Raw genomic sequence first — 26,971 nt, 5'->3', positions numbered from 1 at the left:
TTTTATCTTAGCCTGCTGGACCAACTTTCCTCATTCCTGAAGAAGGGCTAATGCCCGAAACGTCGATTCTCCTGTTCCCTAGATGCTGCCTGACCTGCTGCGCTTTTCCAGCAACACATTTCCATCTCTGATCTCCAGCATCTGCAGACCTCACTTTCTCCTTAACATAATATGATACATGCACAAAAGAACAGACCACCTTATAAAGGCCCAGATCATCCAAGATAAATAAAATTATAATGTCTTAAGCACACAAAGGAAAAAGTAGCTTTTGTAATACATGAAGTGTGAACTATCCCAAGATATTGACACCTACACATGGTGATAGAGCATTTGTTGAAAATCTCATGCTGGAGATGAAATGGGCTGAGTGTGCAACTACTGGATTGGTACCAGTGGAGATTTAGAAGTCAATGAACCATGCATATAAATTTGCATAAATGAGTCCAAATGAATATGAATTCTTAACTGGCTCCTTGGTCACATGGGTATTTTTCCTGGTGGTGGAATATTAAAGTTATTTACACAACTGGTGTTTTTCACGGAGTCCATCACCTACACACACACACACAAAACATGCATGCTGGGGAAAATAAGCTCTACAATAAAAAAAATTCAAGTTATTTATACAACTAGTAAACAAAAAACTGAAATGTGAAGTCAATACTGTATTACCTGTGCAAACCTTGTCTACCTTCAGCATCATAGCTCCTCTATCAAGAGCTTGCCGTCTGAAGACACCACAGAACGTGCAGTTATTTTTCAAACCAACTTTCTTTACAATCTGATCCATTGTCCAACCATACAGCTCTTCATAGGAAACAATTTTAAGAGGCAGATCATATTGTTGCTGGTTTCTCTTTACTGTCTCTAAAGAATCATCACGATAACCACTGATGCCTTCGTCCACAGAGAGCAGCATTAGATTTAACCCATAATCGTAGCGCTCATTTAAGACTTTTAGAACATGAGCCAGAACGGTCGAGTCTTTCCCACCAGAAGCACCAATCCCGACAGTCTCCCCCTTCTGGAAAAGCTCAGCAGATATAATTGTCTGATGAACTTCCTCTTCAAAGGCCCAGAAAAAGCACTCTTTACAAAGGGAGTGGCCTGTTTTGGGCCGCCTGAGGACTGCTGGCTTCTTGTCACAGCTACTGCAAGGAACTGGCATGATGGAGCCGGTCTGAAAGAACAAACAGAATGAAAATACATGTCCTGAAGATCACAAAAAATTTCAATTTGGCTTGAACATTTGCATAAGTTTACAATAAAATGTAACTGCATAACAAAATGCGTCCTTTTGTTATATATCCTTTTCATTACTTAGATTATTCAAAAAAAGGTTTTTAAAAACACAGTACGATTAGCAGGAATTTGACAAACCGAGACTGGTATTAATTTATTTATTAAACATCAGATTAGAGAAACATAACGACAAAGCAGAATAATCTATCTATTCCTAGAAACTGATCCACAGGAATTAAGAGCACAAGGTTTATTCCTCATATTTAGGGACTTCAATTGATTGTGTCAATGTTTAAGACGCTTCATCAACTTCTACCTGAAAGATAGTACTCAAGGGAAAGCATTCTATTTGCATTGTGGAGTATCAGCCCAGATTCTGTAAATGTTTACTATTGGGGCTAGAAGCAGTAACCGGATATGTTACTACGTTCAGTCTTCAGTCTTGTTCCTACCATGCAGTATATACTTTTCAACAGCAACATATTTACATAGAAGGCTTGGATTGTTTCTGAATCCTTATGAAAGGTCCCGACCTGCTCCTGTGATGCTGCTTGACCAGCTGTTCATTTTCCAGTTCCACACTTTATTGACTCTGAATTCTTTAGCCATGCAAACCAGTTTTCATGCCTTGTCACAATCAAAAGGATTGCCCCAGTTGGGACAATAAAAGACTCCAGCACTCACTTGATTACATTGCATATTTACAAATACGAGAACAATTGTATAGTAAAAGTCGGGCTCAAGAAATAATGGATGTTTTTAATAATTTCCATGATTGCTGGAAAAACCTTACAACAGGTAGAGAAAGGATTAAAAAGTGGCAAAGCCAAATCCAACATGCATCACCAAACTTGTATCATGTATTACACCTGAAAACCATGAGACAATTTTTTTTTCTCAGTCCTCTGGAGGGGATAATTGCAGATGCAACATTCATATCCAGAATCTGGGACCATTATTGCAACTTTCTCTATACCTGATGACTACCGCAGTTAAGTGTTTGCTTGGGAAAACCCAGCAAGCTTCACATCACAGTATGCAATGGTTGTGTGGTGAAACCTGTTACCAAGAGTAGCTTGCAGTTGCAAGAATAACTGTTTCCCTTTGTATTTCTATAGGTACAGGTGACAAGCATTTTGCAAGGCTTCAAGAATGAAAGGTACATGTTAAGTTTAACAGAACCAGGAAATAAACAGAGTGGTCAAGGAAATTTCTAGTGACCCCCATGTTTTATGTTAAACAAACTGCAGGCTTTGATCAATTAACTTCCCTTGTGATTGCAGTAACTTCCTGTTGAACCATTCAGGTTGTCACAAAGCATTTCATAAACAGTTAAAGTATTTTGAGGTATAATCACTGCTGTAGAAACGTTGACGCAGCCAACTTCTACAACCAGAGATGTAATTACAATTCAATAGTATGTTAAGGGCAGTAACATACTCCCAAAGCCCAGCTGGACACGCACATGAGAAAGATTAACTTACAGGGTTATGAGGAAAAAACCAAGGATGGAATAAATTGAGTTCCTTTCAAAGAGGCAGCACAGGCACAAACAGTCACAATGGCCTCCTTCTGTCAAGTAAGATTCTATGCTGCTAAGAAGGTCACAGAAAAAGAGCACTATAGGACATTGAAAACACTAACATTGAATGGCATTAGGAATATGCCAAAACTATGTGTATTTCTGTTTAAATTGTCTTAACCAACTTAGACACAAGCAGTTTATTGACAACGCAAACCTAGTTGTACTGGACCTCTGCAGTAACCTTAGAAGCCATATTATTCCAAAAGAACATGCATTCCTCTCTCTATTACAGATACAAACCAATTGGATTTGACAGGAAAAATGGATTTTCAACTTCTCTGCCTGACAATTGCAAGTTCTCATTAGGACCAATCTACATAGAAAATAGGATCGGAGTCGGCTATTCAGTCTGTTGAGTCTGCTTTGCAATCAATAAGAGTCAAGAAAATGTGGAGCTGGAAAAAGTACAGGAGATCAAGCAGCATCAGAGGAGCAAAAGAATCGACATTTCAGGCTGGACCCTTCATTGGGACTGGGAAGTAGTAAGGGGGCAGAGAAATATATAGAGGAGGGAGTGGGGTTGGGGGAAGGAAAGGTGGGATGCCGATAGGTGATATAGGTAGTGGAAAGAGTGGAGTGAATAGGTAGGAAGGAAGTTGGATAGGTTAGGTCAGGTCAAGGAAGTGGGATGGAATGGGAGGGCTGGATCAGGGATGAGGTGGGGGGTAGGGAGGTTTGGAAGTTGCTGAATTCCAAGTTGAGGCCACATGGTTGTAAGATCCCAAGACAGAAGATGAGGGGTGCTTCCTTCAGTTTGGGTGTGGCCTTATTTTAATGGTGGAGGCGGCCCTGGATGTACATGTAGTTGGGAGAGTTGAAATGGCTGGCAACCTGAAGGTGGGTTTAATTGGAACCTGCGGACCATTGACGTTCCCTGAACTGATCCCTGAGTTTGCACTCTGTCTCTCCGAAATAGAGAAGACCACATCAGGAGCAATGGATACAGTGAATCCAGTTAGAAGAAATGCCGGACTTGGAATGATTCTTTGGGGCATTGGATGGACTTAAGAGGAGAAGTGTGTCGGCAGGTTTTGCAGCTCCTGCGGCCGTAGGAGAAGGTTCTAGATTTGGAGGAGGGGTTGGTGGGGAATGTCGACCTCAAGAGGGAGTTGCAGAGGGAACGGTCCCTACAGAGAGCAGATGGGGCAGGGAAGGAAATATCTTCTTGGTGGTGGGGTCAAACTGCAGGTGGCAAAAATCGCAGAGGATGATGCATTAGATTTGGAGATTAGTGGGATGGAACATGAGGACCAGGGGACTCTGTTTTGTGGTGGTGGTGGTGGTAACAGATGTTGGTGCTAAGACCATTGCTGGAGGTGAAGACTGAGGTGTCTAGGAAGTGGAGGGAGGTGTGGGTAAAGTTGATGAACTGTTCGAGTTCCTCATGGGAGTCATTAATATAATGGAGGAAAAGGTGGGGGATTGATGCCTGTGTAGCCGTGGAAGAGGGACAGTTCTACGTATCCTAAAAGGAGGCAGGCATAGCTCGGACCCATGCAAGTACCCTCTGGTTTGTAGAAGCGAGAGGATTCAAAGGAAAAGTTGTTAAGGGAGAAGACTATTCAATAAGATCATAACTAATGGAACCGTTTTGAATTTCACACTCCCATCTACCTAATAACCTTTGATTCCCATGCCTACCCAGAATCTATCCACCTCTGCCTTCAAAATATTCAATGACCCTCATTTCCGTTCTATGGCCGAATGTCCAAAAAGTCACACAATCATCAGAACAAAGACTTGTCTGTCTTCAAAGGGGGTGCCCTATTTTGTAACCAGTGCACTCTAGTTCTGGATTCCCCACATACAAAACATCCTTTCCAAATCCACCATATCACAGTCATTCAGAATAATTTATATATCAATCAGGTTACCACTCACTCTTCTAAACAAGTGGAAACAAGTCCAGTCTGTCCAACCTTTCCTCTTCAGGCAATCCACATATTTCAGCTATCAATCTAGCAAACTTCCTCTGAGTTGCCTCCAGTGGACTTATACACTTAACTTTAAAATTAATGGAATGAAAACATAGCCTATGAAAAGTTCTGTACTTGATCCACTCTGCTGGATTTCTGCCCAGAAAGTGAATATAAAAATTCATCACCAAGTATGATTAAACCTTCACCATCATTGCCTTGATACATGTTATGAATACATTTGCATTATCAAATAGGTGGCATCTCTGACAATGCAGAACAACTTGCATTATAAGGCACCAATCAAGTATGAAAATGCCCCAAAGCATATCAAAGACCATTAGCAAATGACAGTATTATTATAAAATGTCAACCCAGCTTGCATCAAGTTCATAAAAGCTTAAGGTCACAATTTTCTGACTTTGCCAGTGTGTTATCAATGGGTCCTAAGCTCGCTCTAAGAGTTAGAAGTAGATTTCATTGTCATATATACTGAAGTATGGGAATAAAATTGCAAGTCTTAGCAAAATTGCACAATCACTTTGAAAGGCTTGTGTTGTGGACTTCAGGGTTACTAGACTAGTAATTGAACTCACATTTTTATACACTCAACATACTCTTTACAATTGTGACCAGTTACCTTATCAGTGGTAGGATAGATCTTTGATTCCCGCTGACTCATGGAAATCCCTGGCTCGTGGTCAACCAAAAAAGAAAAAATAAAGTTCTGGGAGACACCAATCACATTGAGACACTTCACCAGCAATAAACGAAGGAAACGTTGTGATGTTTGGAGAGCACTCGAATCAGACCAATAAGTCATCCATCACAACCTTCAAGCATAGCAGTAGTAACCATAGTCCTGGAGAACCACAACGCTATTCTCTAATTAGAGATGACTAGTGGCGCGTTTAACCTGAGGGTCACCTCATCTCAAGCAAGGGATGAGGTTGAGAAGGTAGGAACTTTATGGTAACCTCTGCCAGTGTGGGAACTGAACCTGTGCTGTTAGCATGACTCTGCTTTGCAAACCAGCCACCTCACTCAACTGACCGCCTGTCTTGCATACTGTCAAGTCTGCAGATTGCACTTCAAACTGACCATACAGAATTCAGTGAACCAGAGTGGAAGCAAGTCAACCTTATTCCTGAGAGTCTGTAAGGAAGTAGGTGAGATGAATGTAGAATCAATACTGAAAGATTAGGTAACAAAATACCTAGTGATTGAAAATATGATTCAAAAATCAGGATGGATTTCAAAAAGGAATTCTTTTAAAAATAAAGAATAGTCGAGGGGAATGCAGTGGATTTAAAGGCTGAATTCAGTAGTCAGTGATGAAGCAAGACTACCCTTGAAGAAAGGATCTCTGTGGTTTAACTTGTAATGTGCGTTTGAATGAATTGATGTTTAATAGGAATTCCGGATACCAAGCTGTAGTGATATCATCAGGCTGTCAGAGCAATCAATCATGTGAAAGAATTGTCAAAACTAATTGGCAACAAAAGTACTCATCATCAAAACACATTTCAATAGGTTTTACAGAGAGATGCACAGCATAGAAATAGACCCTTCTGTTGACTCTAAGTTCTGGACCACACAATAGTTTCATTAACCTCTTTATTTTAGCTTAGCCAGCAAGAGGTCAGGAGTCAACACCAGAGTAACTGTCAAGCTCTCACTTGATGGACTCTCATCAGACCCGAGTATAGCAGAGAAGCAGTACAGTTTAGAGCCCTCATATCTCTTAACCCATACTTTTCACGAGTCATCTGCTGATAAGTAGTGCAGTTAACAATGCTCCATTGAATAGTGGAAGCAGTCCAAACCCCAGCTGCAGCCTTCAGCCTGTACAGACACAGACACATTTTAAAATTTATGGCAGATCGTTGTTTCAGCAAAACTTTTAACTATTGCTTCCCCAATACTCTATCACTTCAGTCCAATTCATCCATGCCAACCAGATATCCTAAATTAATCTAGTCTCATTTGCCAGCACTTGGCCCATATCGCTCTAAACCCTTCCTATCCTTTTAAATGTTCTAATTGTACCAGTCTCCACCACTTCCTTTAGCAACAAATTCCATACACGCACCACTGTTTGTGTGAAAAAGTTGCTAGAGATCCCTTTTAAATCTTTTCCCTCTCACCCTAATCCTATGTCCTCTACCTCTGAACTCGCCCACCCAATGGAAAAGACCTTGTCTATTTATCCTATCCGTGCCCCTCGTGATTTTATAAACCTCCAAGGTCACCCCTCAGTCTCCAATCCTTGAGGGAAAACAGTCCCTGCCTATTCAGCCTCTCCCTATAGCTCAAACCCTCCAAACCTGGCAACATCCTTGTAAATCTTTTCAAAACTCTTCCAAGTTTCACAACATCCTTCCTATAGGATAGAAAACCAGAATTACAGACAATATTCCAAAAGTGGCCTCACCAATGTCCTGCACAGCAGCAACATGACCTCCCAACTCCTATACTCAATATTCTGACCAATAGAGAATAGCATACTAAATGCCTTCTTCACTACCCTAACTAGCTGTGACTCCACTTTCAAGGAACTATGCACCTGCACTCCAAGGTCTCTTTGTTCAGCAACACGCCGCAGGACCTTACCATTAAGTGTACAAGTTCTGCTCTGATTTGCCTTTCCAAAATGCTGCACCTCACATTTATCTAAATTAAACTCAATCTGCCACTCCTCGGCCCATTGGATCAAGATCCCCCTGTACTCTGACGTACCCTTTTTTTGCTGTCCACTACAACTCTAATTTGGGTGTCATCTGCAACTTACTATCCATACCCACTAGGTTCACATCCAAAACATTTATATAAATGACAAAAACCAGTGGAGCCAGCACTGATCCTTGTGGCACACTGCTGGTCACAGAGTTCCATCACCATCCCCTGTCTTCTACTTTCCAGCCAGTTCTGTATCCAAATGGCTAGTTCTTCCTGTATTTCATGTGATCTAACTTTGCTAACCAGTCTACCATGAGTCAACATAGCCAAGCAAAAGATTGGGTGAACTCAGAAACTGATGAGTCATGGACACCTAAATAAAAATTAGAAATTATTGTAATTCATATTTTCATAGATAGACCAATTATTCATTAGCAGTTATTACTTAGATAATTGATTAAAGCCCAGTGTTCACTGAACACAGCTCAACATTTTCTCAAACAAAAGTTTTGACAGCAGGAGAGTAATGCATTTGCTAGATTAACCAATTTTGCCACTTGTTGTCTCAGTGGGATGGGAGACTACTTTTCAGTGCAGCTTTTGATTGAGCAACGAATAACAGACAGCATTATTTGGCTTTCCATGTGATTCTGCACCCAGTCTTAAAGTTGCAGTCAGAGGGATAACAAGAGCAAATGCTGACAATTCACCATCAAAAGTCCTGCAAATTTAGTCAGTATACACAGAACCTCAGGAGGCCTTCAATAATCTATCAGAAAAGAGGTTCAGGAGAAATGTCCAGTGCTGGTGATAGAATGCATTAAGGATGGCTATTGAACTAAGGCTGTACAATAGACTAATATAAAGATCAAACTGTTATCTTTCAGATCAGTGCTAGAAGGGAATTGACAGGATGAAGTGAGAAGAGGCAATAATATTGGAGAAGGCTTGTGCAACAAAGGAATACCAAGGTCGAACAGTTGACATAAAAGCAATATTTACATTAGAATTGCTGCAATGTGCAGTATAGGTGGTCATTTGGTCTGTTCTGTCACCGCATGTTTGTCTATAATCCTGCAAGCTCATTCTCAAGGATATATGCAACATCTTCAAAAATTATGTACAGAATGAACTCATATCACCTTACTGATGCAGTTGTTGGAATATGGAATCCATAAGGTAAACATTTCCGCAAGGTTTGTAGCTCAAGTTGAGGTTTAGGGTGTAGGTTTGCTCGCTGAGCTGCAAAGGCTAGAACAAACAGCTCTACCAATCATCAAACCAAAAATCTGGGTTCGCTACGTAGATGACACCTTTATCACAAAACGAAACAAGATAGAAGAGACATTTAACATTATCAACAACACCCTCACAGGCATAAAGTTCACCAAGGAGGAAGAAACTGCCAACAAACTCGCATTTCTGGACATCGCAGTAGAAAGAAAGGACAGGGGAGAATTACAAACCTGCGTATACAGAAAACTGACACTGACCAAATACTCAACTACACCAGCAACCATCCCAACATACACAAACGAAACTGTATTAGAACACTATTCCAACGAGCCACCACACACTGCAGCACAGACGAACTTCGAAAAACAGAGGAGAACCACCTATACGACATTTTCAAGAAGAACGGATACTCAAAAAATACAGTAACCACTTTACCATACATCAAAGAAGTTTCAGAAATGACAGCCAGACTACTGAGACCACTCGGACTCCTAGTAGCACACAAAATCACCAACACTCTCAAACAAAAACTAACAAACTTAAAAGACCCAGTACAACCCATGGACAAAACCAACGTCATTTATAAAATTCCATGCAAGGACTGCCACAAACACTACGTAGGACAAACAGGAAGAAAGTTAGCCACCAGAATACACGAACACCAGCTCGCCACAAAAAGACACAACCCCCTCTCCCTCATAGCCCTACACACGGATGAAAAAAAAACACAATTTCGACTGGGACAACACATCTATCCTGGGACAGGCTAAGCAAAGGCATGCCAGAGAATTCCTAGTGGCCTGGCATTCCAACCACAACGCCATAAACAAGCACATTGGTCTAGATGCCATCTAGAACCCCTCAGAAAATGAACAGGAAATGACATTACCACAAACCCCAGGAATCCCATCCAGGAGAAAGATATAAATAGAAAGCAGGACTCAACAGCTTCGCTTCACTTGGAGGTCGCCACTGATGATGTTACCTAGCCAGGTAATGAAACGTCTAGCCAGGTAATGAAACGTCTGGATATCAAACCTACAGCTCAGCGAGCAAACCTAGACCCTAAACGTCAACGCCCTACACCGTAAACATTTCCCTTAGCCTAGTCAAGGACCTTCGGTTATTGACCCACTTGACAGAACTGCTACTGTGCTTTTCTCCTCTATTAATTCTGACAACCTTTAATAGTTTACATTCTGAATTCTGTTGCAAGATGCACAAAAAAGACAATATGATACAGGAGCAGAATTAGGCAAATCCACCCATAAAGTCTGCTTCACCATTCAATTATAGAATCCCTACAAAGTATCCCTGTGGAAAAGGCCATTCAGCCCATTGAGTCCACATCAATCCTCCACGGAGTATCCCACCCAGACCTAACCCCCTACCCTATCCATATAACCCCACATTTCCCATGACTAATTCACCTAGCCTGCACATTCCCTGTACACTATTGGCAATTTAGCAAGGTCAGTCCACCTAACCTGCACATCTTTGAGGGGGGAAATGGGGGCACCTGGAGGAAATTCACATAGATACAGGGAGAATGTGTAAACTCCACACAATCACCTGAGGATGGACTCTAATCCAGGTCCCTGGTGCTGAGAGGCAGCAGTGCTAACCACTAAACCACTGTACTGCCCATCAAGGCTGCTGTTTCTCAACCCCATTCTCCTGCCTTCTCTCCAGAACTCTTAAACCCTTACTAATCACAAACCTGTCTATCTCCATCTTAAATGCATTCAATGTCTTACCCTCCATATCCCTCTGCAGCAATGAGTTCCACAGAATCAACAACGTCTGGCTTGGGTTATTTCCCCTCATCTTAGTTCTAAAGAGTTGTCCCTTCATCCAGCGGCTGTGCCCCCTGGTTCTAGTCTCTGCTACTAGTGGAAACATCCTCCCCACATCCATTCTAACTAGGCCTCGCAGTATCCTATAAGTTTCAATCAGATCCCACATCACCCTTCTAAACTCCATTGAGTACAGACTCAGATTCCTCAACTGCTCCTTGTATGACAAACCCTTTATACCCTGGATCATTCTCAAATTTCCTCTGGACTCTTCCAATGTCAGCACATCTTTCCTTAGATATGGGGCTCAAACTGCTCACAATATTCCAAATATCTGGTCATAGCCTTAAATAGCCTCAGCAATACATGTCTGGTCTAATCTTCTAGCCCTCTTGAAATGAATGTCGATATTACATTCGACATGCTGACTACCAACTGAACCTGCATGTTAAGAGAATCCTGAACTAGGACACCTACATTCCTTTGGTGTTTCAGATTCACAAAGCTTTTCCCCATTCTTCCAGACAAAATATAAAATTTCACACTTTTCCGCATTGCATTCCATTAGCAATTTTGCTGCCCACTCATCGAGCATGTCCAATACGCTCTGCAGCTTCCCATTTCCTCAACACTACTTATCCCTCCATCTTTTGTGTCATCTGCAAACTCAGCAGCAATGTCCTCAGTTTCTTCATCAAGATCTTTAATGTATAACATGAATCATTGTGGTCCCAACATTGATCCCTGTAAAATTCCACTGGTTACTGGCTACAATCCTACAAGAAATTCCTTCATCCCAACCCTCTGCCAGTCAGCTAATCTTCTATCCATGCCAGTACCTCACCCCCTAACACCATGGGCTCACATCCAGATAATTAGGTCTCAGCCCCGATCGCCTTGCAGTCAAATCTGAGATCGATACATCATACCCGCCAATCAGCTCTAAAGAGTTATTGAGACTCAAAGCTTGCTCTCTCTCCATGAATGTTGTCTGACTCAGTGATCTCCAGCATTTGTTATTTTCAGTTCAAGCTGCACAAGCTCATTTAATCTGTTTTACCTACTGCATGTATTTAAGCACAAAGTTAAAAATCACATAACACCAAGTTATAGTCCAACCAGTTTATTTGGAAGTACAAGCTTTCACAGCTACTTGACGAAGGAGCAGCACCCTGAAAGCCTGTACTTCCAAATAAACCAGTTGGACCATAACCTGGTGTTATGTGATTCTTAAACTTCACCCAACATCATGATATATATAGGTCCAACATCAGGACCTATATATCATGGCATTTAAGGACATCACTCAGTCCTACAGACCTAGACCCCAGTCCTAGATTCCTGATGAAGAGCTCATGCACAAAACGTCGACTCTCCTGCTCTTCGGATACTGCCTGACCTGCTGTGCTTTCCCAGCACCACACTCTTCGACTCTGATCTCCAGCATCTGCAGTCCTCACTTTCTCCTACTCTCAGTCCTACATTGACCACTCCTCCCTTCGGGACTGTTCCATCTTCACATAACTGAAGCCTCTCATGCCTGTTAAAAATCCTGACAAACTAACTCTACCCCCTTTTTAAGGCCTGCCCATGTTTCCTGAAGTATTCCAACGCTCCAGCTGAGGCCCAAGCAGTGATTTATAAAGTTGCAGCTGCTAAAACTAGAACCTAGCCAGATTTCCCCCCAACTTTCTGCTGGCTCGGATAGCCTACTTCCTTGTAGCTAATTCAATGTACCAGTGGCAGCAACACTACGCGGCAGAGGGAAGTCCATCAATACCCCGGACAACAGGGAGCAGATCAAGGCAGTAGAGGCCTAACACCTTCAGTCTCGCCGCTAACATTTCACCCACACGCTGTCACACCCGGATCAGCGGGCTCACAGTCTCCACCCCCAACCAACATAATCTCTCGCCATCACTTAATTATCAGGAGAGAACCCCGGCCTGCAAAGGCTCCCTGACAGACATTTCAATCTTATTGACTAATTGATGACTCCGTACCTGAGAGGACCCGCACCACCGCCTCACATAGCAGGCCGTCTCACGGCTGGCTCCTCAGCCTTCCGATTGGTCAGCGCCACATCACGTGCCTCACGCGACGCGTCCAGCCAACCGATAGCAGCAGTTCATTGTCACCCGCGAGGCACGATGGGATTTGTAGTGTTTCCATGGCAGCAGCGAGACCGGCTCAACCCACAGGGATCATCAATGGCGGCGGACAGGAGACATCCTTCACTAGGTGCCCGTAACTGAAAAGGTACACAAACAAAACATTACGGGCGTTTCACATCTCAAAAAGAATGTTAATAAAAGTATTGAAGATATTCTAGTTTGGCTGCACGCGTGGAGGGACAAAGAGTTAACATTACATCTCTATAATAATAACTTAGATGGTCTTTCATTAGAACTGGAAACCGTTACAGTTTAAAACAAAAGAGAAGTTCTGTGATGTGGTGGAAGACAGAAGTAATTAAAAATCAAAAGGAACAGCGGTGGGAGGCCCAGGGATGCTGGAACAGGTGTGAATGGTAATTGAATGCCAACAGTTTGTGTCAGAAAGTAGTGGGGGCAGGGGTTAATGATCTGGAATTGGTGATATGATGGAGACTGGAGGTTTGGAAGGTGACGAAGAGAACCCAACATGATTCAGGAATGACAAAAAACAAAGTAGAATGGAGTAGGAAGTCATGGTGCAGGGGAAAAGAGAAGATAACTAAAAATTTTCTCTTGTGCCATTTCTTAGAGTTTAATTCTCCCATCAAATACACTTTCTCTTTCCTTTGTTAATTTATAATTATGGTTCCTCCTGAAAACAGCTTCACTGCATCATCATAAACAGCACTTACTATAACACCTGTGCTTTACCTCCTTCCCCACTCATCAGGTGAAAACAATTTACTTGTACTTCCAATTTTCTGTTAAGGGTTCTTGTAGAATAGTGGTAGTATCCCTCTGAGCCAGAAGACCCAGATTGAAGTCCCACCTGTGTGTAATAACATAATTGAATAGACTGATTAGAAAATATCCAATTTACAGTTAAGATTCTTGTTGCGCAGTAGTACCTCTGTGCCAGGAGACCTGGCTTTAAATCCCACATGCTCCAGAGGTTTGTAATAACATCTTTGAACTAGTTGATTTGGAAAATTCTACAATTTACTGTTTTATCTTGTGATAATACAGCTTCCTTTACAATAGGAAGACCAGACAGATTGAGGTACACTTCAATAGCAGTGTTGCTCCAATATTACAGTAACTTTAATTGTCATCTTGTAGTTGTAAAAAGCATAGTTTGTGGGGGACTGCAGCAGATAGGACATCAGCTGATAGAGATGAAGGCCAAGTGATTTCTGTCTGACAACTATTTGAATTTGATTCAAAGTGTAAACTTAGTTAAAATTGAGAAGAAATGCCTTAATTTGGGTTACTACAAGTAGTAAACATTCCAGAACAAGCAGTGATTGGAAAATGAGGTATAGATTGAGAGGGGTACCTGTAGTGAGACCAATGCCTGAGTGTGTCATGAACAAACTGTAATATGTATGTGAAGAAAGAAGCTGATTGGTGAGTAGAATTTGTGATTATATGATTAGGGACAGGAGGGTGTGATTGCTAATTAGACTGGTATGAGGACCCAAGGGGTTAAAATTGAGGAACCTCAGCTCCTGCAATTGTCTAACAGTTAGAAGTTTCCTGCAAACAAGACTGGGGACTGTAGAGAACATGAGCAAACTCACCATGGGAATTTGGTAATGGGAAAAAGTGAGGACTGCAGATGCTGGCGATCAGAGTCAAAAAGTGTGGCATTGCAAAAGCACAGCCAGTCAGGCAGCATCTGAGGAGCAGGAGAGTCAACATTTCGAGCATAAGTTCTTCATCAGGAATAAAGCACTTTGGCTTGAACTGTTGACTCTTTTCCTCGGATGCTGCCTAAGTGGCTATGCTTTTTCAGTACCACACTTTTTGACTCTGAACTTAGTACAGGGAGCCATTCCAGGAAGGAAAGGAAATAGGAGTGTGGTTGTTATAAGTTACAGTATAATTAGGAGGGTAGATATTGTTATGTGCAACTATGAATAGGAGTCCTGAAGGTGGTGTTGCCTGCTTCCTACCAGGGATAAGGACATCTCAGGGCAGAAGAATACTTTGGGAGGGGAGAGATCCAGTAGTTATTGTCCATGTTAGTACCAATCATATTGGTGAGACTAGAATAGAGGTTTTGCTCAATTCAGGGAGCTAAATTCAAAAGCAGGATCTCCAAAGTAATAATCTCTGGATTATTACCTGAGCCACAAGCAAACTAGCATTGGGTAAATAAAGTCAAGGAGTTAAACATGTGGGTGAAATGCAATCAGTTTTGGGAATGAAGGGAGCTGATATGGTAGGATGGGCTTCACTTGAACTGTGGAGAAAGTGAGGACTGCAGATGCTGGAGATCAGAGACAAGAGTGTTGTGCTGGAAAAGCACAGCTGGTCAGGCAGCATCTGAGGATCAGGAAAATTGACGTTTCGGGCACAAGCTCTTCATCAGGAATGAGGCCTGTGGGCCAAGGGGGCTGAGAGATAAATGGGAGGGTGGGGGTGTTGGGGAGACGGTAGCTGAAAGTGCAATAAGTAGATGAAGGTGAGGGAGAAGATGATGTCAGAGAGGAGGGTGGAGCAGATAGATGGGAAGGAAGATGGACAGGTCAAGAGGGCAGTGCTGAGTTGGAAGGTTGGATCTGGGATTGGGGGGGGGGGGGGGAGGGAAATGAGGAGACTAGTGAAATCCACATGAATCCCATGTGGTTGGAGGGTCGCAAAGCGGCAGGTGAGGTGCTCTTACACCTCTGTCCAAGGCCCCAAAAGAGCCTTCCACATCAGTCAGATTTACCTGCACTTCCACATATGTCATTTACTGTATCTGTTCCTCATACAATCCACCCTACACTGGGGAGACAGGACGCCTACTTGCGGAACGCTTCAGAGAACATCTCCAGGACACACGCACAAAGCAACCCCACTGCCCCATGGCCGAACACTTTAACTCCCCCTCCCACTCCCCCAAGGACATACAGGTCCTCAGCCGCCTCCATTGCAAAATCCTTACCACCTGTTGCCTGGAGGAAGAATGCCTCATCTTCCTGCCTTGGGATCAATAACCAGTTTCCCCATTTCCCCTCCCCACCTTATCCGAGATCCAACCTTCCAACTCGGCACCGCCCTCGACCTGTCCTACCGGTCCATCTTCCTTCCCAACTATCCACTCCACCCTCCTCTCTAACCAAACACCTTCACCCCCACTTTCATCTACCCATTGCTCTCTCAGGTACCTCCTCCACGCCCCTCCCATTTATCTCTCAACCCCCTTAGTCCACAAGCCTCATTACTGATGATGGGCTTATGCCCGAAACGTCGATTCTCCTGCTTCTTGGATACTGCCACTTCACTTGAACTGTGCTGAGTCCAGTAGCCTGACAAATCAAATAATTAGGACTGTAGAGAGGCCTTTAAACCAATTAATAAGGGTGAGGATTTGGGAGATGGAAAGTGTAGAATGACACAGTAAGAGGATATGGCAGAATTCCAGGGCAGCTATTTGAATAAAGTTACCTGTAGCTCCCGCATCTAGTCCTGGGGAAGGGTTAATACCTGAAATGTTGACTTCTCCATCTCTTTTTGCTACCTGGCCTGCTGTGTTCTTCCAGCCTCCTATCTGTCCAATTTGAATAACAGAACCCTGAGCAAGACAGGAAGGAATGAAGGATACAAACATAAATATACAGCAATAAATAGGGTCAAAAGAGGAAACAATAGCATAAGACAAAATTAAGGCTCTTTACTTGAATATGTGTATTCATAACAAAAATAAATTAACTGCATAAATACAGGTTAATAGATACAAAGACATGGTTCCAAGGAGCTTACATCTGGGAAGCAAATATTTAATAATATGTCACTTTTGAAAAGGACATACAGAAAGGAAAGGTTGGTGAGGTAGCATTATTGGTAAGGGATGGAATAAATATGATAGCAAAAAATGATCTTGACTCAAAAGATGCAGAATCCAAATGGCATGAGATAATAAATGAAAAATGCAGGAACTCCGCCAGGAGTAGTCTATAGACTCCTAACAGTAGCTATATGGTGGGAAAGTATAAATAAGGAGATAATGAAGGCACGTAACAAAGGTAGTATATTAATAATATGAATTTAATCTTCGTATAGATTGGATTAGACAGATTGGCAGAGAAACCCATGAGGAATAATTTATAGGATATATTTGGGACAGTTAAATAAAACAATATATTGTGGAAACAACCAGCGATCAAGTCTATTTTGGGTCTGGTGAAGTGGAATGAGGCAGACTTAATAAAAATGTCAGAGTAAAAGATTCACTTGGAAACAATGACCGTTATATGGTAGAATTGAGTGTTTTGTTTAAGAGGGAGCAACTTGGGTCAAAAACAATCTTCTGAATAAGGGTAATTCGAAAGGAATGAGAGTAGAGTTGGTTAGAATAGTCGCAAAACAATTGAGGATCAATGGTAGATATTTAAGAAAATAGTACATGGCTCACAACAAAGACCTATTCCAGTGAGTAAGAAGGATTCTAAGGAGGGAATAAACTAATCCTGGTTAATTGGGGAAGTTAAGTGTAGCATCAAATTGAAAGGAAAAAGAAAACATACTTAGCAAAGATTAATAGTAAGCCAGAGGATTGGACAAGTTTTAAAGACAAATAAACAAAGAAAATAAGAAGAATATAAACTTTGAGGGTGAACAGGACGGCAAGAGCTTCTTTAAATATATAAAAAGTGAGAAGTCAACTTGAACACAGAATTAGGCTTTGGAAATGATATTGGAGAAGCAGGAAATGGCAGAGGAGTCAAATAAAAACTGTTAGTCTTCACAGAAGAAGAGAAGAACTGAATGTTATTTCAATGGAGGAAGTACAGAACACAGGAATTTGGCAGTTCACATCCATGAATCTCAAAAAGCTAACATCCATGTTCAGTGGGTAATGGAAAGGCCATTATTTCAGAGGGAAAGGAATGTAAAAGTAGGCAGGCTTTGCTAAAACTGCACAAGGCATCAGTCAGACTTCAGCTAAAATATTGCGAACATTGGACCCCCTTTATCTAAGGTAAGATACATTTGCATTGAAGGCAATCCAGAGGGCATAATCTCAGAATAAGGAGTTGCACATTTAAGACATGAGGAGCAATTTCTTCTGAGGATCATTAAATCTGTGGAATTCTTTACCACACAGTGCAATCATCACCTGACTCAGGTACTTTCTTCTATTCACTCATTAGAAATCTGACTACACAGAAGCCCAAATGAATTCTTTTGTGAAGCAAGACTCCACACACCTGTTCCACGAGCAAAGAAAGTAACATTGCTCACAAACATATGGCACATATTACAAACTATTGCTAAGTCAAGTTTAAGACACCTGACAGGGTAGATTTAGAAAGGTAGTTTCTCCTTGTGGTAAAGTCAAAGACCAGAGGGCATAATCTTGGAGTAAGTTGGACAGATGAGGAGGAATTCCGTAGAGGTTCCATAAATCTGTAGAATTCTTTACCACAGAGGGCTGTTCATGCTGGGTCTTCAAGTGTATTCAAGGCTGAGATTGACAGATTTTTAATCAGTAAAGGGAATCAGTAGCTAAGCAAAAGGCAGAAAAATGAACAAATCAGCCATGATCACACTAAATGACAGAACAGACTCAATGGCTGACTTCTGCTCCTACGTCTTATGGTCTTCTGTGCCTTACTCCCATCTCAGCCTCCTCCATTGTTCCATTCAAGCTCGATGTATGGCCATGACTGTGCCTCATCCTTCTCCTCCCCCCCCCCCTTAAAATATTTAACAGCCTTCTGGAGCCAATATTGAGTCCAACAATTTCAGATTTCCCCCCCATCTCTAACCCAATTTCTTTCAGACAACAGCTATTAGCTATCAACCTGCTTATTCCTACTTAAATCTCAATGTCTTCTGACTATTACCAACTCCTTTTCATAGAATCCTTGCAGTGTGGAAACTGACTATTTGGCCCAACAAGTCCACAACAACTCTCCAAACAGTAACCTACCAAGACCCATTCTCCTATCCTATTAGGACTTTTGCCCGAATCGTCCGATGCTGCCTGACCTGCAGTGCTTTTCCAGCACCACTAATCTAGACTCTACATTTACTCCTGACTAATGCACCTACCCTACACATTCCTGGACACTGTGGGCCGTTTAGCATTGCCAATTCACCTAATCTACACATTTTTGGGTTGTGGGGCGAAACCAGAACACCCGGATGAAACCCACGAGAAGAATGTGCAAACTCCACACTTTTGCTTTGCAGCAGCTCCACAGGAAGCCAGCGTGTGGGTGGAAAGGCTTATTACTGTGGCAAAAATGATTATCCATTTGTCACTTAATCTCTTGTGATTTCCACCCCATCGTAGACCTCCTTTGTTATTCCGAAATTTCACATCTTCCGTAATCATTGAAAACACACCTGCTCGGCGAACGAATCTACAACCCGAGCTACAAATCTTCTCAAGAACTCTAAAAATATCTAACATTTCCAACAGTAATGAAATCTGAAACTGTGTTTGTCTCTCTTCTCTCCACACTTCCCCTTATTGTCGGAACAAATAACTCTATAAGTGTAAATTGAGCATTATTCAGGTCCTTCCTTATCAGGAATTATCGGTTAGGAAACATCTTTAACACCGGATTGGGTCCGACTGCCCTTCCTCAGCATTAAGACAGACCTCCCCATTTGCAACAAATTTCTTCAGTGATCGAACCTTGCACCTAAATCACGTGATATCAGATCACGTGTGACCAGCTTTATGTAATCGGAACCGTTTGACCAATAGCGGCAGCCCATAGCCGCTTGATAACATTTGGTTTGTCCTGTCAGCTGTGGAACCCAGCTCGATAAGGTAAGGTTGCAGGACACCGTCTGAACGGAAACTGTCAATTTGAGAAGTAAAAGTCGGCGCTGAATCAAACTTGCTATTTTCATGGTTCCATGATGATGCTAGAAAGATACTTTCTCGTTATGTTTATAGTCTACAAGCAAATCTTCACCCTCCCAGACCACGTTAGGTTAAAGGATTGAAATTTGAACTGTGATAGTAAAAGTGAGCAACCAGAGAGGTATAAGGTGATTTGTGTGGATCCCTACCTGTAGAGAATAGCCTTCCTTCAGGAATAGATACAGTCGGTCTCTGCGCCTGAAGAAGGAGCGGGGTCTCCGAAGACTTGCGGTTTTAGATAAACCTGTTGGACTATAACCAGGTGTCCTGTGATTTTTGACTTTGTCCATCCCAGTCCAACATTGGCATCTCCACATCATATGTTTCAGTAGGACGTGTTTCTAAATTGTTTTCCTGACGTATGGTTTCTGATTATATTATAGGTGATTGTGTTTATTCCTAGATGCAGCTGATGTCTGTATTTGCTGAGAAATGCCTGTTTCTGAAATGGATCTGCAGGAACTACAGTTCAGTCACTGCTTCCAATTTAGCATTTGTTCCTTCAAGCACACCTTTGGATTCAATCGAGTTGAAGGAACTTCAGGAGTTTGTACATCAGTCCAAGAAGCTGTTTGTGCTGACTGGAGCAGGAGTATCAACAGAGTCTGGTATTCCAGATTATCGTTCAGAAGGTGTAGGTCTCTATGCAAGGACAGCAAGGCGTCCCATTCAGCACTCTGAATTTATTCGCAGTGTTAAGGGCAGGCAGAGATACTGGGCACGGAATTATGTCGGTTGGCCACAATTTAGTTCTCATCAGCCAAATGTGGCACATAATGTTTTCAGTCAATGGGAAAAACTGGGGAAGGTTTGCTGGCTGGTGACTCAAAATGTTGATGCTTTACATGCAAAGGCAGGAAGCCAACACATGACTGAGCTTCACGGCTGTTCTCATAGGGTGATCTGTCTTGGGTGTGGAGCTGTAACACCTAGGGGTCATCTTCAAGAAAAATTCAGAGCTCTGAATCCTGGCTGGACTGGAGAAGCACATGGAATAGCTCCAGATGGAGATGTTTTCCTCACTGACGATCAAGTTAAACATTTTATCATTCCTTCATGTGAGAGTTGTGGTGGTATCCTGAAACCTGATGTCACCTTTTTTGGAGACACAGTGAATAAGGAGAAAGTGAATTTTGTTTATGAGCGGGTGGCTGAATCAGATGCTGTTTTGGTGGCTGGTTCTTCTCTACAGGTAAGAGGATAGATTATTAAAGACTTTACATTAGGGAAGCCCTGGTTTGTCTTGTCTGAATTTCACAGGCTTAAAGAGCTACTTCCTTGTTAACTAAATTCAAAGTAGAACAGCGCAGACACATTGGGGTCAGTGGTTAGTACTGCCTCACTGTGCCAGGGACCTGGGTATGATTCCCCCTTTGGGTGACTGTTTGTGTGGAGTTTGTACATTCTCCCAGTGTCTTCGTGGGTTTCCTCTCAGTCCAAAGATGTGCAGATTAGGCGAATTGGCCATGCTAAATTACCCATAGTGTCCAGGAATGTGCAGGCTGGTGGATTATCCATGGGAAATGCAAGGCTACGGGATAAGGTAGGCAGGGGTGTGATGCTCTTTGGAGGGTCAGTATGGACTGGATGGGCTGAATGGCCTGCTTCCACACTGCAGGGATTCTATGAACATCTTAATCTTTAGTGGGAACAACTTCAGATAATGGAATTTAATGGAAGAATAATAATAACAACATTTTTGGAGTTGGTTTTCCAATTGTTATATTAGGATAATCAGTTAAAATTGCTAAACCGACAAAGTCATGTGTCCCCTAAATATTTTGTCCTCGTTCAAGATTCATTTTGCCCAAGTTACTCATGGAAAATATAAATTCAGATTGTCTCCTTTTCTATTGTGTTTCTGTCTTTCTGTAACACACGAATTGATGTACGGTCATGACTGCCCAGTTTGTGACATAGACACAAGAAGTAGAAAGAGCAGATGACCATGTGGCCTGAGTTTGCTCTGACATTCAGTACAATCATGGCTGGTCACAGGTTTCAGCACTTGTCCATTTCCCCTTATCCCTTGATTCCTTGAAAGATGAAGAATTCATCTATCCAAGCCTTAAATAATTTGAATGCTACAGGAGTCACAATTCTCTGGGATAAAGAATACCAATGATTCACACTAAGTGAAGTGGCCTCATCTCAGTCTTAATTGATCAGCCCCTTGGTTTGAAAGTATACTCTTATGTTTGCACTCCCCAGCCAGTGGAAACAATCTCTGAAATTTCAACATTTTTTTTTGTTGAATTTCATTGCATCTTGTACTTGGCTTTCAAAATTTTAGATAGTTCAAACATGTCCTATTGACTCTCATCATGAAATACATTTGCTGATTTCCCTGTTGCTGTTTGTAACTGTCCGGGCACAAATGCACGGTGAATGCTGAGGCTTCATTGCATGTCTCACTGAGATTGCTGCTCCCCTGGGATTATCAAATCAGCCTCCATACTTGTATCCATTCACATCTTTCTGAAATTGTTTACATAACATGAAATATTTCCATGAATATAAATAGAAACCAAAAAAAAAGTATTCTGTTTTGGAGCATTAACTATTTTCTTAAATTTTGCACACTTGACACCAATGTAATTCTGCAGCAGATGATGATAAAAACTAGTTATTTTCTTTAAAATTAACATGACCCCAGAAAACAGCAAAAAACATTAATATTCAGTTCACATTACTATAGATCAAGATACAATGAATGATACATCATATAAATGTGGAAGTGCTTTTAATGTACTATTCTGTAAAAATATTAACACTTCATGTTCTTATGTGGATTTCAACCAAACCCACAACATAGTAATAATTCTCTCTCATCTCTCCTCTCCCAGTAATCAGCCACTCTACCATTCCGACTCTCAGTAATTAGCCTCACTCACTGATTAGCACAGTAATCATCCTATCCACAGTTGCCATTAGCAGCTCTTCTGCCATCTTCATCCCCACACCCCCGCAAATATAGTAATCAGCCTCTTTTCCTCAAATATATAGTAATTAGCCCCTTTTCTGTCCCCTCTTCCTCATGTACGATAATCAGGCATCCCCCCTCTTCCTCCTCCCTAATACACAATTACCAGCTTCTGTCCTCTTTACACAATAATTAGCTCCTGTTTTGCTCAGGCTAAGTAATTTGAGGTTAAACTGTTTTGGGCTCCTTATTGTTTGGTCACAAGCAACCAGTGAGTTGAGATCTGTCACACCAGAGCTGTCATGCCTCCCTTGGAGAAGGGGGAGTTTATGACCTCACACATAGGAATCCCTACCTTACAACACACGCACACACAGGTGTGCACACAGACACACACACACCCAAATCCTGTATCAAAACACAAACCTTAATGCAAAGCTCCACCAATTTGAGAACAATTGTATAAAATGGACACTTGCCTGGAACAGTGTACCCCACTGGTAATTGTGCAGTCTAACCTGCAAGCAAGAAATCTAATTGTAATGCTAAACGTTATAGATCACTGCTTAAGCCTCAGTTGAATTATTATACCAATTCTGGACACCATATTTTTGGAAGAATGTCAAGGCCTTAAGAAATTGTTGAAGAGATTTACTACAAGATAAACTAGATCGAGGGACTTACAGATTTAAAGTAATTGGCAGAAGATCCAAGCAGAGATGAGCAATTTTTTAAAACATAGAATTGTTATTATTACTTATGGTTGGTAAGAGTGGTGGAGGTGGCATGGTGGCTCAGTGGTTAGCACTGCTGCCTCACAGCACCAGGATCCCAGGCTCGATGTGGAGTTTGCACATTCTCCCAGTGTCTGCGTGCGTTTTCTCCGGGTGCTCCGGTTTCCTCCCACTGTCACAAAGATGTGCAGGTCAGATGAATTGGCTCATTGTGCTAGGTGATTAGTCAGGGAAATGGGTCTGGATGGGTTGCTGTTCAGAGGGTCGGTCTGGACTGGTTGGGCCAAAGGGCTTGTTTTCATACTGTAGGGAATCTAATCTAATCAATCTAGGTCAAAACAATAATATCTTCCACAAAGGAACAAAACTCAAAACAAACATTTGGGGCATTGGGAAAGAGCAGCAGAGTGAGACTAATTGTTTAGTTCTTTCAAAAAGGTTGAATGATCTCTTTTGGCACGTTAATACTTTATAATAATGGGTCCAGGAGATAAGAACAGCTTATACTGCTCAATCCCAGCTTTTAGGTTGAACTCATATTCACATTTCACATAAATATTTAGATGATTTATAAACTAATATTGCTGATTTATATTTTTTCTCATAAATAGGTATATTCTGGATATAGGTTCATCATTGCGGCGTATGAGATGAAGATACCAATCGCATTACTAAATATTGGGGTTACTAGAGCAGATGCACTGGCCAGTCTGAAAATCAATGCTCGATGTGGAGAGGTGCTGTCCCGTATTCTTCACCTTTGAGAGGCTATTGTTGCAAACTAGTAAATGACACACTAATGGTAATATTTAACAAAATAGTTTTACTATGCAGAATAGATCCATCATTTATCAATAGGAATATGCTCCACAACATCTCCTGAAGGAACCATTAGGGTTTTTCCATAAAATAAAATTTGGGGCTGATGGAAACAGGTTGAGGGTTCAATAGTATAACAGTCATAAATAAGACTCTCATCAAAACAAGTTTAATGAGTCTTTCTTTCTTTGACTGTGTATGCTTACAAGCAAGCTCACCTGTAAAGCTCATTGTTTTTAATATTCATATACATCTAATTTGGCATACAAATACAATAATCTGAGATGCTGGAGTATTCCATATACTTGAAAGACTTACCTCAGGTGAAATATGATAGTTATAGCAAGTTAAAATGCAGCAGAATGAAATCACAGTACACCATGTCACCATGTTTTGGGCAGCACGGTGGCACAGTGGTTAGCACTGCTGCCTCACAGCGCCAGAGACCTGGGTTGAATTCCCGCCTCAGGCAACTAACTGTGCGGAATTTGCACATTCTCCCCGTGTCTGTGTGGGTTTCCTCCAGGTGCTCCGGTTTCTTCCCACAGTCCAAAAATGTGCAGGTTAGGTGAATTGGCCACGCTAAATTGCCCTTAGGTGAAGGGGTCTGGGTGGCTCCCTCTTCAGAGGGTTGGTGTGGACTTGTTGGGCTGAAGGGCCTGTTTCCACACTGTAAGTAATCTAATCATGTCCACTTGGTGGAATGCATTTACTTACCTGAACAAAACTTCACAAGACTGGCCTCATTAAACACTCCATTTGAACATGACAAATGCTTTTGGATGTAGGTTTGCTCGCTGAGGTACAAGGTTCATTTCCAGACATTTCATTATTTTACTAGGTAACATCTTCAGTGGGTTTCAGGCAAAGCATGCTGAAAATTCCTGCTTTCTATTTATATGTTTGGGTTTCTTTGGGTTGGTGATGTTATTTCCTGTGGTGAAGTCACTTCCTGTTCCTTTTCTCAAGGGGTGGTAGATGGGGTATAACTTGATGTGTTTGTTGATAGAGTTCCGGTTGGAATGCCATGCTTCTAAGAATTCTCGTACGTGTCTTTGTTTGGCTTGTCCTAGGTTGGAAGTGGTGTCCTTCCTCATCCGTATATGAGGATACTAGTGAGAGAGGGACATGTCTTTTTTGGCTAGTTGGTATTCATGTATCTTGGTGGCTAGTTTTCTGCCTGTTTGTCCAATGTAGTGTTTGTTTTACAGTCCTTGCACGGTATTTTGTAAATGACATTAGTTTTGCTCATTGTCTGTCCAGAGTCTTTCAAATTCATTAGCTGCTGTTATAGTGTGTTGGTGGGTTTGTGGGCTACCATGATGCCAAGGGGTCTGAGTAGTCTGGCAATCATTTCCGAGGTGTCTTTGATGTAGGGGAAAGCGGCTAGGGTTTCTGGATGTGTTTTGTCTGCTTGTTTGGGTTTGTTGCTGAGCAATCGGCGGACTGTGTTCATTGGGTACCCATTCTTTTTGAATACACGGTCTTGGTGATTTTCCTTTGCTCTGCGTAGTTCCCCTGTGCTGCAGTGTGTGTTGGCTCGTTGAAATAATGTTCTGATGCAGCTTTGTTTTCTGGGTGTTGGGATGATTGCTTCTGTAATTCAATATTTGGTCTGTATGTGTTGTTTTCCTACAGACGATGGTTTGAAGTTCCCCATTGGCTGTTCGCTCTACTGTGACATTTAGGAATGGCAGTTTGTTGTTGTTTTCCTCCTCTTTAGTGAAATTTATGCCAGTAAGGGTATTATTGATGGTCTTGAACGTTTCCTCTAACTTGTTTTGTTTAGTGATGACAAAGATGTCATCCACGTAGCGGACCCAGAGTTTGGGTTGGACGGTTGGCAGAGCTGTTTGCTCAAGTCTCTGCATTACTGCCTCTGCTAAGAACCCTGATATCAGAGATCCCAAAGGTGTTCCATTGGTTTGTCTGTAGGTTTTGTTGTTGAAGGTGAAGTGGGTGGTAAGGCATAGGTCCACTAGCTTGATGGTATTCTCCTTGTTGATGAAGTTAGTGGTTTTTGGTGTATGTGTCTTTGGGTCTTCTAATAGTGTAGTCAGTGTTTCTTTGGCCAGGTAATGTTTCTGTGGCAAAAATGATCATCGATTTGTCACTTAATCTCTTGTGATTTTCACCCCATTGTCGACCTCCTTTGTTATTCTGAATTTTCACATCTTCCATACTCATTGAAAACACATCAGCTCGGCGAACGAATCCACAACCCGAGCTACAAATCATTTGAAAAAGCAAACGCACTGCTTACAGATACCAACACTTACCAACAAGTGGCGATAGACCTGACCCCACAACTAGAGAACCGAATCACAGCCCTACTCAAAAAAACTTCAGAAATCTGGACAAATAAATAAGACCGACTTCCAAAAAATGAAACCAGATGGATCCAACACACCATGCTTCTATGGATTATTCCAAATTCACAAACCAGGAGACTCCCTCAGACCCATAGTCTCACTGCCTGGAAACACCAACTTACAGATTGGCCAAGGAGCTTTACAAAAGACTAAAACACTTCGTAGAAGCTCACGCCACTCCATCCACTCCACTCAAGAATTCCAGAAGACCATCAAAGACACTAAGATAGAAGAGGATGAAATAATGGTCTCCTTTGATGTACCAGCCCTGTTTACTTCAATCAACATTAACATCCCTCTACCACTAGTATCCTCACACACGGATGAGAAAGGACACCACTTCGACTGGGACAACACATCCATCCCAGGACAAGCCAAACAAAGACACGCACAAGAATTCCTAGAAGCGTGGCATTACAACCAGAACTCTATCAACAAACACATCGAGTTAGACCCCATCTGCTACCCCCTGAGAAAAGGAACAGGACGTGACTTCACCCAGGAAATGACATCACCAACCCAAAGAAACCCAAACATATAAATAGAAAGCAGGAATTTTCAGCATTTGCTTTGCCTGAGGCCCACTGAAGATGTTACCTAGTAAGGAAACGAAACATCCAGAAATTAACCTTGTAGCTC

General features: G+C 41.9%; 2 protein-coding genes across 6 annotated transcripts in view; one reads left to right on the top strand and one right to left on the bottom strand.

The window, feature by feature from the left end:
• ctu1 (cytosolic thiouridylase subunit 1 homolog (S. pombe)) overlaps positions 1 to 12,548 on the bottom strand; it is an 18,011-nt gene extending 5,463 nt beyond the window's left edge. Inside the window, exons 1-2 of one of the 3 annotated variants that reach the window (XM_043716028.1) lie at positions 12,461 to 12,548; positions 676 to 1,183 (exon numbers count right to left, since the gene is read on the bottom strand). In XM_043716028.1, the coding sequence (XP_043571963.1) occupies positions 676 to 1,171 (496 nt within the window). In that variant the 5' untranslated portion in view covers positions 1,172 to 1,183; positions 12,461 to 12,548. Of the gene's footprint in view, positions 1 to 675; positions 1,184 to 5,386; positions 5,580 to 8,567; positions 8,667 to 12,460 lie in introns of those variants that run through there. The other 2 variants (XM_043716027.1, XM_043716026.1) reach the window with 2 other exon arrangements.
• A 122-nt stretch (positions 12,549 to 12,670) lies between these two features.
• On the top strand, positions 12,671 to 24,425 carry sirt4 (sirtuin 4). Of its 3 annotated transcripts, none has more exons than XM_043716030.1 (3): positions 12,671 to 12,716; positions 19,888 to 20,676; positions 23,753 to 24,425. In XM_043716030.1, the coding sequence occupies exons 2-3, from the start codon at positions 19,888 to 19,890 to the stop codon at positions 23,903 to 23,905; spliced, it is 942 nt and encodes a 313-aa protein (XP_043571965.1). In that variant the 5' UTR covers positions 12,671 to 12,716; the 3' UTR covers positions 23,906 to 24,425. The 3 variants fall into 3 exon arrangements, with proteins under 3 accessions (XP_043571965.1, XP_043571966.1, XP_043571964.1); XM_043716031.1 differs by lacking the exon at positions 12,671 to 12,716 and adding an exon at positions 18,945 to 19,388 and having other exon boundaries at positions 19,868 to 20,676; XM_043716029.1 differs by lacking the exon at positions 12,671 to 12,716 and adding an exon at positions 18,946 to 19,388.
• The last annotated feature ends 2,546 nt before the right edge of the window (positions 24,426 to 26,971 follow it).

This window comes from Chiloscyllium plagiosum, chromosome 25 (assembly GCF_004010195.1).
Source record: "Chiloscyllium plagiosum isolate BGI_BamShark_2017 chromosome 25, ASM401019v2, whole genome shotgun sequence".
NCBI classification, from domain to species: Eukaryota; Metazoa; Chordata; class Chondrichthyes; order Orectolobiformes; family Hemiscylliidae; genus Chiloscyllium; species Chiloscyllium plagiosum.
Note: the sequence above shows the minus strand (reverse complement) of the source record. Positions and strands in the feature narration are given on the sequence as shown.

Excerpts from the sequence above, each read along its gene's own strand:
- sirt4 (XM_043716030.1), top strand. The coding sequence starts at position 19,888 with ATGCAGCTGATGTCTGTATTTGCTGAGAAATGCCTGTTTCTGAAATGG. Across the intron at positions 20,677-23,752 it reads TGGCTGGTTCTTCTCTACAG|GTATATTCTGGATATAGGTT; the intron begins GTAAGAGGATAG and ends TCTCATAAATAG.